At 36.5% G+C, this 14302-nt stretch overlaps 1 protein-coding gene across 5 annotated transcripts in view; it reads right to left on the bottom strand.

Annotated features, from left to right (window-relative positions):
- Positions 1-12801, bottom strand: part of magi2b (membrane associated guanylate kinase, WW and PDZ domain containing 2b) — a 105367-nt gene extending 92566 nt beyond the window's left edge. Inside the window, exon 1 of one of the 5 annotated variants that reach the window (XM_051884420.1) lies at positions 11951-12801. In XM_051884420.1, coding sequence (XP_051740380.1) covers positions 11951-12248 — 298 coding nt within the window. In that variant the 5' untranslated portion in view covers positions 12249-12801. The remainder of the gene's footprint in view (positions 1-11950) is intronic. The other 4 variants (XM_051884421.1, XM_051884419.1, XM_051884417.1 and 1 more) reach the window with 4 other exon arrangements.
- Between the last annotated feature and the right edge of the window lie 1501 nt (positions 12802-14302).

Here is a 14302-nt window from a genome sequence, read left to right as displayed (position 1 = left end):
CATGCCATTGACACAATTCTCCCTTCTCCCAAAGCATCTATAGTTTATGGTGTAATTTTACTGTAGTGTCTGTACAGCATGATCTGTCTGTCTTTCTTTGGTGAGGTGTGAAATAGATACTTTGGTATCAAGTTCAATACAAGTTAAAGGGTTAATTTGCCCAAATATTACAGTTCTGTCATTAATTACTCACCTTCATGTTGTCCCAAACCCGTAAGACTTTCATTCATCTTCGGAACATAAATGAAGTATTTTTTTTAATGAAATCTGAGAGCTTTCTGTCCATCCATTGACAACCTACGCAACTACCACTTTCAAGCCGCAGAAAGGTGGTAAAGACATCATTAAAGTAATCCATGTGACTCTAGTGGTTTAACCTCAATTTTATCAAGCGACGCAAGTGCTTTCTTTGTGCAAAAAAACTATTTACTACTTTATTTACAAAATCCAACGCATGTTCATGCAACAATGTCTGCTCTCACGTCAACACAACATGCATGCGTCATAAAGCCAAGCCAATGTTAATTCTGGTTTTATTACAAGTAGGGGTGGGAACCGAGAACCGTGTTTTTTGAAAAGTACCGGAACTGCAAAATTTCGAAGTTTCGGTCGCGAAAATGGTTCTGGTGTGATAGTTTTCGAAATGCGAGGTGCGTATCCTTTAATGGAGACATCTCACCTCATGAATATTATAGCAATGAATGCACTGAAAAGCCCTCGTGCTACTCATATATGTCAGATATCAATGCAGAGAGAGAGAGGTGCACAAAGCTGCACAATTAATCTTTAAAATATCGTGTTCTCTATTTCATCACCCACATGATCTAATTCCTAAATGACAATGATTTGCCAGTGTATATTAAACCTTTGACAAAAATAAAATTGCGACATTCCAATCTACGTTTGCGCTGGCGGTGATGTAGAGAGAGTTGTCGTGTTTAGATATAAACAGCTTCACAAACAATCTTTTCAAACGCACAGTATTATTATTTCTGTTACAAATATTCCAATTTGTATGTATACAGAAGTATACAAAAGTTTATAAACGCTATATAAACGCTGATGTCTGTGTTACAGAACAAAATAGAATAAATCACCTTTTGAAAGTAACTGGGTGCTTCAAATAACGACTGTATCGATTGCATTGTTACGCCACTAGGTGGCGACAAATAGTTAATGTTAACTAATGAACCTTATTGTAAAGTGTTACTGAATTTGTTGAGCAGTCTGTTAAACTCATTTTACAAGTATAATAAACACAAAAAGTACTGTTTGAGTTGAGTAATGTGCATTTTTTCTCCTTACTACTATTTTTAATTGGTTGTTTAATAATTTTAATGGAACCGGAATTGGAACTAGAATCGTTAGGCAGAACCATAAACGGAACCGGAACCAGAAAATTTCTTACGATTCCCAACCCTAATTACGAGCTTTGTCGCGTTCTTTTTGCCTGCAGACTCTCCTCTGTTCTGCACTTTTTTAAAAAGGGTTATTCCCGGAGGTTTGAGATTTAGTTGCTCCATGTCAAACTTTCTCACTCATTGTGACAACTAACCTATGCCACTCCCACATAATACACGCATCAAAGTAGCCAGAGCAACTTTTCTCTATTTACGGATATGACAAGACACGCACAGGCAAGTGGTAAGACAAAAACACATAAGACTAAAACACGTTTTAGAAGAAGGATTGATGATGTATTGACTCATTATTTAAATTTTGTTAATTTTGAACAAAAAAAAAGTTACATAGTGTCCCTTTAAATGGCTCAATATGAAAAAAGTAGTGTGTAACTGACCTGTTTTTACTGAATGACTGACTAAATACATTTTCCACCTCCATCTCATCCAACATAACCAAAGACAAAAACAACAACAGTTTGAATTTCAAGTAAATAAATACGCTCTGGGGGTCAATTCTGGATCTCTGTGACAAAGCACACGCTCTGGGGCATTGAACAAGACATTAAAGCCTACAGCCACATAGTGATTACCGCACAAAAAGACCTTTCTCTGCCAGCCTCTACGACTGCAGGCTCTTAAAGCATCGTCTTTGTTTTGTATCCCGCTGTTGAGTAATTCCACACAAGCAGGCTATACCTCTTTAATTTGCCTATGCATCTCTAATCCCAAAACAAACACTTTGCTCATCTTCATGTTCTCCACAGCAAAAATACGGAAACTGTGGGCTGCAGAGCAAACATTGAATGTAAACAGTTCATACACAATGTATTACATTGATACGCTTTAAAACAGTACTACACGGTATACTGAAATTAAAGGTGATTTAGAAAGTCTAGCATTTATAGTATTTAGCAGATGCTGTTTTTTAGATCCTGAAGCTAAAAAAACACATCATGAGTCTGAATGCTGTATGGACTCTCTTGACTAAGAATATTTCTCATTTAAAAGCACAGAAAATCTCATTTTTATTCAATTATATAATTTGATATAATTATCAAACATTACAATATGATGATTTGAAGTTTTTTTGTGTGTATTTAAAAATACAATAAAAATGTAATTTACACATAAAATTACTTAAATTAGCATGAATGAGCATGTCATGTGGTGCAACTCCCAAAAAACATTATTTTATAAGAAAATAATGATTAAGTTGTAAGCAAAACAAATATTTTGTTCTACTTAACACAACATTTTTAGAGACTTTAAAATGCTGCTTTTGTTTAAAAAAACATATACGTTTTTCAAAACCACATAAAACCAACTACATTTTTCAAAGATTTTTCCTTTACCATAGACACATCATTGACCCCCCTTTAAACAAATTACAGAAGGACATATACAGGATGCTGCAAAGTAACATCAGCATTTTTGTTACATTATTAAAAGTGAAAAAGACCTTGGCCTGTATTCAGTTGAATTAATGTAAAACGGAGCAACAAAACTGCATGTGCATGGCAATAATGTGTGCATCTCAAGGTAATGAACACAATAGACGAAAGAACAGAGAATGAGAAACTTGAGCATTAAAGAAAATGAAATCTGCTCTTTTTATAAGGCTATCCGGCAAAGCAAGATCTCTGGTCCCTGCAGTGTAGAGAGCACAGAGCCGAAATTAACTGCAGTACCGTTCACTTCATGACAGATGGCCAAGCGTTTTTATGCACAGATCTAAAGGATAAGAACCCACATCATAATTAATTATTTACTAAATATGTTTTTCTCATGCGGATAATCAAAGTAAGGCAGTCAGTGTGAGAAACAGTTTCATAAAAACGAAAATCTTGCTTTCACGCTCTCCAGCGCCCGTGTTTGTCATGTTAACATTCAAGGCAGCTGTCTTTGACATCTCGTGTGCTTGTAGTCGTGACTTAATAATGGATCAAAGGAGCTTCTGTGCCCTGATTGGTCGAGGGTGTACCCACTTCAAAATGGCAATCACAACATCAGCCTAAAGTATATCATTCTGTCTGATGGGAATCTTGCAGTTCTGTCCGGTTGATTGCAATCAGTCACACTGGTAAGCACATTAAAACCATCATAATCCCAAATAGCAGCCTAGAGGGATGTCAGATGGATCTGCTTTACAAATTAGGTGGCACTTGTGCTCCACTTGCTTAGTGAGTGGAAGACTGCAGAATATAATGCTCTGTGCTGCTAGTGGCTTTATGGAGTATTTTCCGTTTTCATGATTAATCGGATGCGGTGCCGAAAGGTGTATTTCATTCTTTAGGTCTAGATAAAATTGCCAAAATAGCTGGAATATTACACTGCATAACGTGCAAAAGCTAAAGAGCATTCACAGCTCTCTTTAGGGAACTGTTTCCAGATTTGCAACCCGCCAAACGGTACAGTCTGCATCTAATAAATATGTAGTGTTATTATTACAACGAGGAGGACAAATGGCAGATATTTCAAAACAGCTATTTGTGTTAAAAAGGATAGATCACACAAGAATTGAATATTATTTCATCATTTACTCATGCTGATATAAACCTGTATGCTGTTTCTGCTTCTGTTGAATACAAAAAGAGATGTTTAGCAGAATGTTCACTCTGCACTTTTCCATACAATATTCCTGTATTTGCAAATATGACATATACATGTCATTGGGTCTTGTTTGTTCTGTAACCAACTGCAACATGCTAAATTTAAATATGAACTAAGGTTGTCAAACGTACTGTTATACCATTACAAGTCGAAACTAAAAAAAAAAGTATGGAGTACCGGGTATATTCAGTACCCGCTGATAGATGCTTTCATACGCTCTCATTCGTGTTTGTTCTTGTTCAAAGGTTTCTATTTACAGTGTGTTTTTACAAGCATTGAGTACCGCAGCCAATCACAATCCTATCTGTTGAGTGCGTGAACAACAGCCTATCAGAAGTGCTAGGCAGTAAGTTAGTCAAAATCTGTTTAACACCACTGAAATCGCACAAGTTTTTGGTTTGTTTAATGCAAGTGCTTTCATTATAACCAACAAAGTATAAACAATGTAAATAAGAGATTCACTATACAAACACAGAACGTGTCTTTTCATCTAAAAATGTGAGACGCAAGGCTCAGGAATGGTTTTAAAAAAAGCGCAGCACAGAACGCGAGGGTGTCGAGAAGCACTTTTGGGTAACACTTTAGTATAGGGAACATGTATTCACTATTAACTACGACTTTTCCCTCAATAAACTTTTAATTTACTGCTTATTAATAGTTAGTAAGGTAGTTGTTAAGTTTAGGTATTGGGTAGGATTAAGAATGTAGAATAAGGTCATGCAGAATAAGGCATTAATATGTGCTTAATAATTATTAATAAACAGCCAATATTCTAGTAATATACATGCTAATAAGCAACTAGTTAAAAGACCCTAAAATAAAGTGTTACCCACTTTTGAGACGTGATGCAATAACGACAATAACAGAAATAATAGAAATAGGCAAACAGCAGAATAGATAGATACTATTTTTGACATGGAAAAAAAGAAAATAATCGCACTGGCTATGGCCACTTAAACAGTTGCCATGCCAACTTGCTACTGTAAACAGAAGTTCGCAACGCTTGCCCCGCCTCCAAGTTCTTCTGATTAGTCCACTGTTTTGTAACTGACACTGATGAGTGGCGCAGCGTGTAAAAGTTAAAATTCTTTTAACTTGACACGGCGTCTTAAAAACGCAGCGCTCAAAAGACGCGAGACACAAGCATAATGGTCATACGCGTCCGTCTAACACCGTGTCCTAACCAGACGCGATGCGGTAAGATTCCAGCGACGAGCAATTTGACTGTCCACACTAGATGCGATGCGACAAAATCAATCAAAAACCACAGCCAATCAGAAGAGAGTGTGGGCGGGCTCTCTCAGCAAAAGCACAGCAGACACAATGAATGGGCAAGTACATAGTAAAATTCATAAATATTACACCATTTAAACATTATTTAAAGTACACTACATACGGAGTGACTGAACCAATCTGTGTCATAGAATACACTTGTTTGTTCGCATTGAGTTAACAGTTTGAACATTCTTGTGCCCATTTATTTATTTCCAAGATCTGAGGTGAATTAGCCAGTGTTGTTTTCATTACAGATAAAAAGCTGGGAACACAGAATGATATTCAAAGTCAAATTAGACAATTTTAACATTAAATAAAGCACATAAACAGTACCTGATATTATCATTGCCATACTTTGTGTTGCTGTTCCAGCCGCGACGTCGCGGAGAAATAGAAACCGTTTCTAAAATAGAAATTTCGCGTATCTCCGTCGCGGCTGGTTAGGACAAAAACTCAGATTAACATGGAAAAGATACCTTTTATTGCGTGTCGCGGCGTCGCGTCTGGTTAGGACATGGTGTAACGTGTTTACATAGAAAAACAATGGAAAAGTAGCGCATTGGAATAGAAAAACGCATTCTGTGTGAACGGCCCCTTAGAGATTATAAAGGGAGGCTCTTCTCTTGCTTTCTGTTTATTACCCATTCACAATCTGCATCTGCATACAAGTTTAGTTTTTCATGCTGCTAAGTACACTGCAAAGTTTATGGATTGACAGCCATATTTAAATGCACGATTGAATCGGAAATTGCGATGATTGACAGTGATAAATGGATGAGACAAAACAGGACAACATTTTTTAAAAGTACTTAATTCAACAATTTTTGCTCTGGTACCGAAATCAGTATCGAGAACCACAAAATTTTACTGGTATTGGTATCGATTAATGAAATCACTTCCGAAAACATGTTTGGGTCGTAAGTCATTTGGACCACTTTTATGGTGGGGGTTTATTCCACTTTTGAAGCTTGAGAGCCATTTGGTCAACATTTACTTTCAGTGTATGGCAAGGAACAGCATTAACATTCTGCCTATCATCTCTTTGAGTCTGACTGAAGAAAGAAAATCACACAGGTTTTCAATGTTGGGTGAATTATTCCTTTAATAAGTCTAAAAAAAATTCAACTATAATTTATGGAATAGGCCACTTAAAAATAAATAAATAAATAAAAACAGCTGTCAACTGCCATTTGAGCATACTGAGGTAGACAAGTAAATATTATTTTCAAATGCCTCTAGAAATATGAGACTGTGAGAAGCAGGTGGGTAACATTTTCCTTGTGCTTTCCACAGAAATTGTTTTGTCAAAAATTAAATGGTTTAACTAATGCAGATGGCAGTGCATTTAATACGGTCAAAGAACTGTGCATTTTAAGGGAGAGTGGGGTAAGATGTGCCACTTCTTACTTAAACTGTCCTCAAGGTAACAGCATTATTATTGTTAACTAAAACTATTAAAAACATTTTTGCTTATTGAAAAAGCTGAAATAAAATATAAATATTAAATGAAAAACCTAAACTAAAAGAGAATTACAAATGTTGCCTTGGCAACTAACTGAAATAAGTTTAAGTTGAAGCGCTTAAATTACTAACTGAAAAAACTAAAATAAAAAAATGAATAAAAATTAAAAAGCACCATTTTACTAACAATTAAACTAAAATTAAAATGAAAACTGGAAATATAAAAATGAAACGCTCAAAATATTAACTGAACATCAACTGAACATAATTTAAATAAAAATAGTAGTAATAATAATAATAATAATAATAAGCATTATAATATGCATGCACAATAATACATAGTTTTATAAATTGGCAATACATTAACATGATGTATAATATACATTTTTATACCTAAATAATCTTATCTACCATGTAGAAAATGTTCATTCTTAGCATAACATTTAGCTTTTCTCACGTGGATCTCTCAGTCTGGCTGTAGGTGACGGGTTCTTTCTAAATATATGATCAACATTATGCGCAGTTTGCTAGATTAAGGGGCGTCACATCTTACCCCACTCTTATGTGTACTCTTTATAGATGTAAAGGAAAGGGAGATCACAAGAGATGGGAAATGATGATGAAATATTGAAAAACACAGATGAAAGAAGATGACTTATTTAAAAATGACTAAATGCAAGATGAAATACCAAATCTATCCCACATCTCTAAGGAAAATGCCGACCATTATGACAGAATAATGACTGTCATGGATAAATTACACTTGAAAGCAAAATAAGTTAAACCCCCGAGGCTGCAGAAATCTGCTCAGAGTCATGTTCGTGTTAATCAGTTTGCAAATCCATTTGTGCAAAATGAATATGTTATATAACCAATTATTGCACTTCACAACTGAAAAATAATGAGATTATATTGCTGATATTTAAAAACTGACAGCGCATCAAAAGAGTCTGGGAAAACTGAAGGTCGCAGCACCGGATTGTTCGATGCACTGAGAGTGAAGTAGTGTAGTGGCACAGGATTACGAGACCACTAAACCAAATATCTGCCCCAGAAGATTAAATGAAAACATTAAAGACGACTTCTAAAATAAGACTGCAATAGACATGCTTTATTCCAAATGAAACGTGGTGCTGCGCATAAATGTGATGGTATGAAGGCAGCCTAGTTGACTATTTAGCTTGATATTTATATAACTGTCAGAATTGGGTCATTATGACAAGTAACTTGGGCATCAAAGTCCCTGTAACCACCAAGCCACAAAAGCGAGTCCTGGACATGCACCAAGACACACCAATACAAACACACCATCTCCTCCATCACATCAAAGCAGGATGGACTGACTGAGACTAAAAAAAAAAAAAAAATGTAGCAGCAGTTGGCCCACCAAATCCCACAGCATATGATGCACATGCGTATAATACAGACTATTACCTACTGTATCTGTTCATATGTCAATTATTATTGTACCTTAATAAGTCTTAAAGGATTAGTTCACTTCAGAATTAAAATTTCCTGATAATTTACTCACTCCCATGTCATCCAAGATGTTATGTCTTTCTTTCTTCAGTCGAAAAGAAATTAAGGTTTTTGAGGAAAACATTCCAGGATTTCTCTCCATATAGTGGACTTCAGTGGGGACCAAGGGGTTGAAGGTCCAAATTGCAGTTTCAGTGCAGCTTCAAAGGGCTCTACATGATCCTAGCTGAGGAATAAGGGTCTTATCTAATGAAACGATTGGTCATTTTCTAAAAAAATAAAAATTTATATACTTTTAACCACAAATGCTCATCTTGAACTGCGATGCGATGCGCCATGCATTACCTAATCACGTTGGAAAGGTCATGCGTGACATAGGTGGAAAAACTGAAACCTCATCTCATTTTCTCCTCCAACTTCAAAATTGTCAGACATCGTTGTTTTATCTTTTGTTTGTAAAGGCCGTTTGACTTTGCACATTCTCTTTGTAAACACTGGGTCGGTCCTTCTGCCTATGTCACACGTGACCTTTAAAAACATGATTACGTAATGCGTGGCGCATCGCAAAGCTAGTGCAAGACGAGCATTTGTGTTTAAAAAGTATATAATTTTTTTTTTTTTAGAAAATGGCAGATCGTTTCGCTAGACAAGACTCATATTCCTCGGCTGGGATCGTGTAGAGCCCTTTGAAGCTGCACTGAAACTGCAATTTGGACCTTCAACCCGTTGGTCCCCATTGAAGTCCATTATATGGAGAGAAATCCTAGAATGTTTTCCTCAAAATCCTTAATTTCTTTTCGACTGAAGAACGTTCGTTTTTTGGTGTTTGGACCCCACTGACCTTCACTGCATAGACAAAAACTGTTATTATTATTTAGGTTAGGACTCTTATTTAGGTTTAGAACAACATGAGGGTGAGTAAATGATGAAAGAACTTTCATTTTTGAGTGAACTATCCCTTTAAATACCTGTTTTTTTAGCTTAATAGGACAATCAAATTATGCAACTATATGGAAAAAACAACAATGAAAGTCAGTGACAATAGCCTCATGGGCGGCGCACGACATATAGCGTGGACCTTTCCCGATCCCGTCCCCCTCTCTCTCTCCAACGTCTCTTCCTGTCTACATACTGTTTTGTCATAATATAGGCAAAAATGGCAAAAATAAATCTTTAAAAAAACACACACACACCCACACCAATGGAATAGGATGTTTGAATAGTCAAAACAAGAGAATCTTGCAATGAAATCACAAAGACCCAGGTTCAAATCCCAAATTTGGACATTCGCAATGTATATTAGTTAGCGTTCAATAGCCTCACAAGTCAACAGGCCTACAATGAGAAATCATGGTGCATCCTATCGCCAGTCCATTCCTGCATTCAAATGACTTACTGTACCAAATTTCAATCATTGAAATAAATGTATTCAGCTAGCCTCTCTGTTCTTATGGCCTTTTACAATATAAGCACACTATAAAACGGCTTTCGGACAAGTTACCCAAACCCTGATCTTCAGCAGCCAATCAATATTTACTCAGTCACTCCACTGATCTGGATCTCCCTAGACACAAGCATTGCTTGCATCAAGATATTTTTTGCTTTCGCTTGGGAACTGAGGATGCTTTCCAAAGCGCTGGCCCGGGGGCTGAAGTTTGCTTCAAACAAGAATGAAAAACACTGCAAATGTACTATAAGCATTGTTTGAAACTCAGCACTGTAGACCTGAAGACAGCTGCATGCCCTCAAATCCCATCACTGTAAGTCAACATCTGTGTTAGAGATAACATCACTCCTCCCATTTACACAGCAAGTCCCATCTTCTGTTCACCACGGAATGCCATTGTTTTTAAGAGCTGCCACCTTATGGCAAGCCATTTTAACATTAATTCCTGAACACTACTGGACTAGTATCTTTTTCAATGTCCCAGCTGCTACTAGTATATATTACTTTACTAGTACATATTTACACATAATACACTAGTGACATGACACTAGTGTTTATCCCCACTGTTATTAGTACCATACCATATAAACCCTGTCAGTAAAAAAATCATTCATTAATCGTAATCGAGGTAAAATGTTCAATTAATCGAGATTTTGATTTTAGGTCATAATCATCCAGCCTTAATCCCAGTGTTATTTTACTATTATTTCTATATTATTAAATTTTTTGATATTTTGAATGAGCTTTTATTTTTATATTTTCAGTTTTCATCATTTTAATTTAATTTTGAGTAATTCTGTTATGTGCCTTTGTCATTTTAAGTTATTTAAGTTGAATTTATTTTTATCTCAGTTTAAGTTTTTAGTTATTTCCAGTTAGTAATTTTAGTGCTTCAACTCAAGTTTTTTCTTAAGGCAACATTTTTAAATTTTCGTTTAGTTTCCATGTCTAATATTTATATATTTTATATATTTAATCATTCTGGGCAAACGATTAATTGCATCCAAAATAAAAGTTTGTGTTTACATAAAGTGTGTGTGCTGTGTATAATTATTATGTATATATATATATAAATACACACACATGCATGTATATATTTAAGAAAAAATTGTATATATATATATATATATATATATAAATATAAAATATTTATATATAATATAAATTATATAAATATATGTACAGTATATACATGCAAATATTTCCTAAATATATACATGCATGTGGGTGTATTTAAATATACAAAATAAGTATACACAGCACACACACATATATTATGTAAACACAAACTTTTATTTTGGATGCGATTAATCACGATTAATCGTTTTCCCAGCATTAATATTTAAATATATTTTATATATTTTAAGCTTTATTTCAATTAACAAAAATGTTTTTAATAGTTTTAGTTTACGATAATAACCGATTGGTACTAGGAAACCATGTATAACTGTTCAAATAGTTACAGATGTATTCAAGTATTAGTACTTAATTTAATAAGCAATAACCTAATAGAAAAAGTTCTAATACCAAATGAATAGTTACTATTAAAACAAGGTGAATGGAGTACATATTTGTTATTTGAAACACAGATTCACAAAGAATTCAATGGCAAAAATGTTCAATTACCAGTGACAATGGACTAGTCACAATGATAGTGACTAATAACAAAAGAGTAAGTACTAGTATGCGGTAAGTATTAGTGATACAAGTCACTACTGGAATAAGACCTACTAGCGTCTAATAAATAGTTGCTACTAAGATTGAAAATAATTTTAGTCAACACTGGATTACTCACTAGTCAATTAATATAAGTACTAGTAACTTAACAGTAGCTATTAGTTAGCGTTTAAGAATAAATGTTTAAACGGCTTGCCACAGCCACAGTGCAATTTACGAGATCAATGAAATTGCCTTCAAATATTCGCCCAGTTCGCCCATGGCGGACCCGCGGGCCAAAATATCTAAATTACAGGGCAGAACAATCTCCGCCCCCTCGTGCATGATACCACGGTGCGTAGAATCCAAACAAAGCTCAAATTTTATTGACATGTTTATGTGACAATCCACTACACAGTAACTTCTGTTGCCACGAGCGACAATGGAACCTTCGCGGCTACAATCGATAACCACCCCGATCGCGCGCCGTATCCGAATGCACCTTTGTGTGTAAACAGGATTTCTGCTGAAATAATGTGGAGACAGCAGCCCCAGACAGCGGAGGGGTCGCTCACTCGCTTTCACGTAGAGACGGCGGCGCGCTGATGTTTATCCTCACCTTGCTTCACGCACTTCAGCCTGAACGGGTCTTTGCAGTGCTTGATCACGGCCAGCACATCCCTGATGGTGAGCCCTGCCACCGGCGTATCGTTGACCTCCAAGAGCAGCTCGTCCTGGGACAGCTTGCCGCTCTGGACGGCCACCTTACCCTGCTTCACCTCCCCAAAATAAGGGAAATTGCCGTTCTCGGCGCCCCCTTTCAAGTCAAACCCCAGCTCGCCCTCCTTATTCCTGGTGAGCACCGCTTCGTGGACTTTGTTCGTCCAGTGGTTCTTCTTCTTCAGACTCTTTGACATCGCTGACAATTGACGACTTGCCTACCAGTGTGCGTCTGCTGGATGGCACCTCATCCCTGCCCCAGTGTGGCGTATCGCGTGTCCGCGCCTGTCCCGAGGCGCGCTCAGATCCTCCGCGGCTGGCCGCTGCTCATAGTATCCATGTTGCATGCAGTGGAGTTGCGCTGAGAGCTGCAGCAGCAGTACGCAACTGTATGGAGGAGCACGCTCGCTTACACGCTGACTGCCGAGTGACCCGGATGTGATGTCTGCGAGGAGGCAGGAATGCTAGTGCATTCCTTAGAGCGGGCTTCACATTAAAGTGTGTCTTCGACGAAAAGGGAAGAAAGGTGGCTTAAACAGGATGTTTATGTTGCTCGATTACAGAGTTCATGGAATAGATCGATTTGATTGAAGAACAAATATCTCGATTCATAAGGGATATTGCAAAAGTGCAAACTATAATTGGACCCTGTATGTGATTTTTTTTTTAATTTCAGCTATTATTATTATTATTAAAGCAATAGTTCACCCAAAAAATGAAAATGTTGTCATCATTTACTCACCCTCATGTTGTTCCAAACCATATGAGTTTCTTCTGTTGAACACAAAAGAAGATATTTTGAAGAATGTTGGTTGATGGCACCCATTGACTTCCATAGTACTTTTTTCCTACTATGGAAGTCAATAGAGTCAACTGTCTGGTTACCAACATTCTTCAAATGATCTTCTTTTGTGTTCAACAGAAGAAAGAAACTCATACAGGTTTGGAACAACATGAGAGTGAGTAAATGATGACAACATTTTCATTTTTGGGTAAACTATTCCTTTAAAGGCACAATATGTAAGCTTTTTGGATTAAAATATCCATATATCCTATAGTAGAAACCATGGAAACACCAAAGACACTTTAATATATTATGTGTTTTATCAGACAGGTGAACAACTGTTTGGATACATTCATCGACAGAAAACTAATCATGTTATATAGCTCAACACAGTAAGTCTTATTGTTTAAATCTTGTTTTCTTGATTTACAGCAAGTACCATGTTTTACCATGACTAATATCGATCTAGCTTACTGCAGTGTGCATTAAGTGTCTCATAGTAGCCGGCAGAGCGAACACAGAGGAGCACTATAACAACTTTCAACACACAAATGTATCTAATATGATAAAACAGTGCTGCTTTACCCCACATACGCTTGACCAGAAGAAGCAGAATTGGCAACTGAGGCATAATAATAGCTCCACTGCTCTCGAGACATGTGTCGCGCTCGCATTAGCAATCGCTCCAGCAGCCTGGTTTTTTGCTCGCACAGCACTCAACCCTGCTCTGCTTCAAACTACAGTAACATTAATAATCTCATGCCCGAGTCCCGTCCCGATTCTTTTCCACAGGCTGTAGTCATGAAGACAACACCTCCCATAATTCCACGAAATCAAGGCTTCATCAAGCTACGCCTTTGTTTAGAATAAGCAACCTCTAGCTGTGAAAATTTACATATTGTGCCTTTAATCTCATAATAGGTTCCCCTCACGTTACATGTTCCTTGCCCATTTTTAGTGTTTATCTTAATGGTTGTGGCTTATGGTATGTTTCTTCTATTGTAAATTTGCAATAAAAATAAGTATAAATTAAACTATTATTTTTGGTAGTATGATTGGCAAGATCTTCACATTTTCTATTCTTCTGTGTTTTTTAAAGAAATCTGTTGAGTGACTCACTCAAATATAATAAGTTTAATAATAATAAAAAAAACTAGATGTACATTTTCTGAAGAAAATATGAGTGGTGCTTGCCATGGAAAACTCAGCACTAGGCAGTTACGAGGGTCCTTTGCGTGACTGCTAACTTTCAAGTCTGTGCAATGTTGTGATACGGAGATATCACATGAGACATCACAGTGTGAGATATCACACTGTTTATGTTGTTATATGGTTGCTAGGGTGTGGCTACACAGTTACCATGGTGATACTTACAGACTCCCGTGTCTCTATGATATTGTGAGATCTGAGATATGGCTTTTTCATGCTGCCATACGGTTGCTAGGGTGCTGTAAATGGTTGCTAGGG

The sequence above is a fragment of the Ctenopharyngodon idella genome, chromosome 24 (assembly GCF_019924925.1).
Source record: "Ctenopharyngodon idella isolate HZGC_01 chromosome 24, HZGC01, whole genome shotgun sequence".
Lineage (NCBI taxonomy): Eukaryota > Metazoa > Chordata > Actinopteri > Cypriniformes > Xenocyprididae > Ctenopharyngodon > Ctenopharyngodon idella.
The sequence above is the reverse complement of the archived record's forward strand: the minus strand, read 5'-3'. Positions and strand labels throughout refer to the sequence as shown.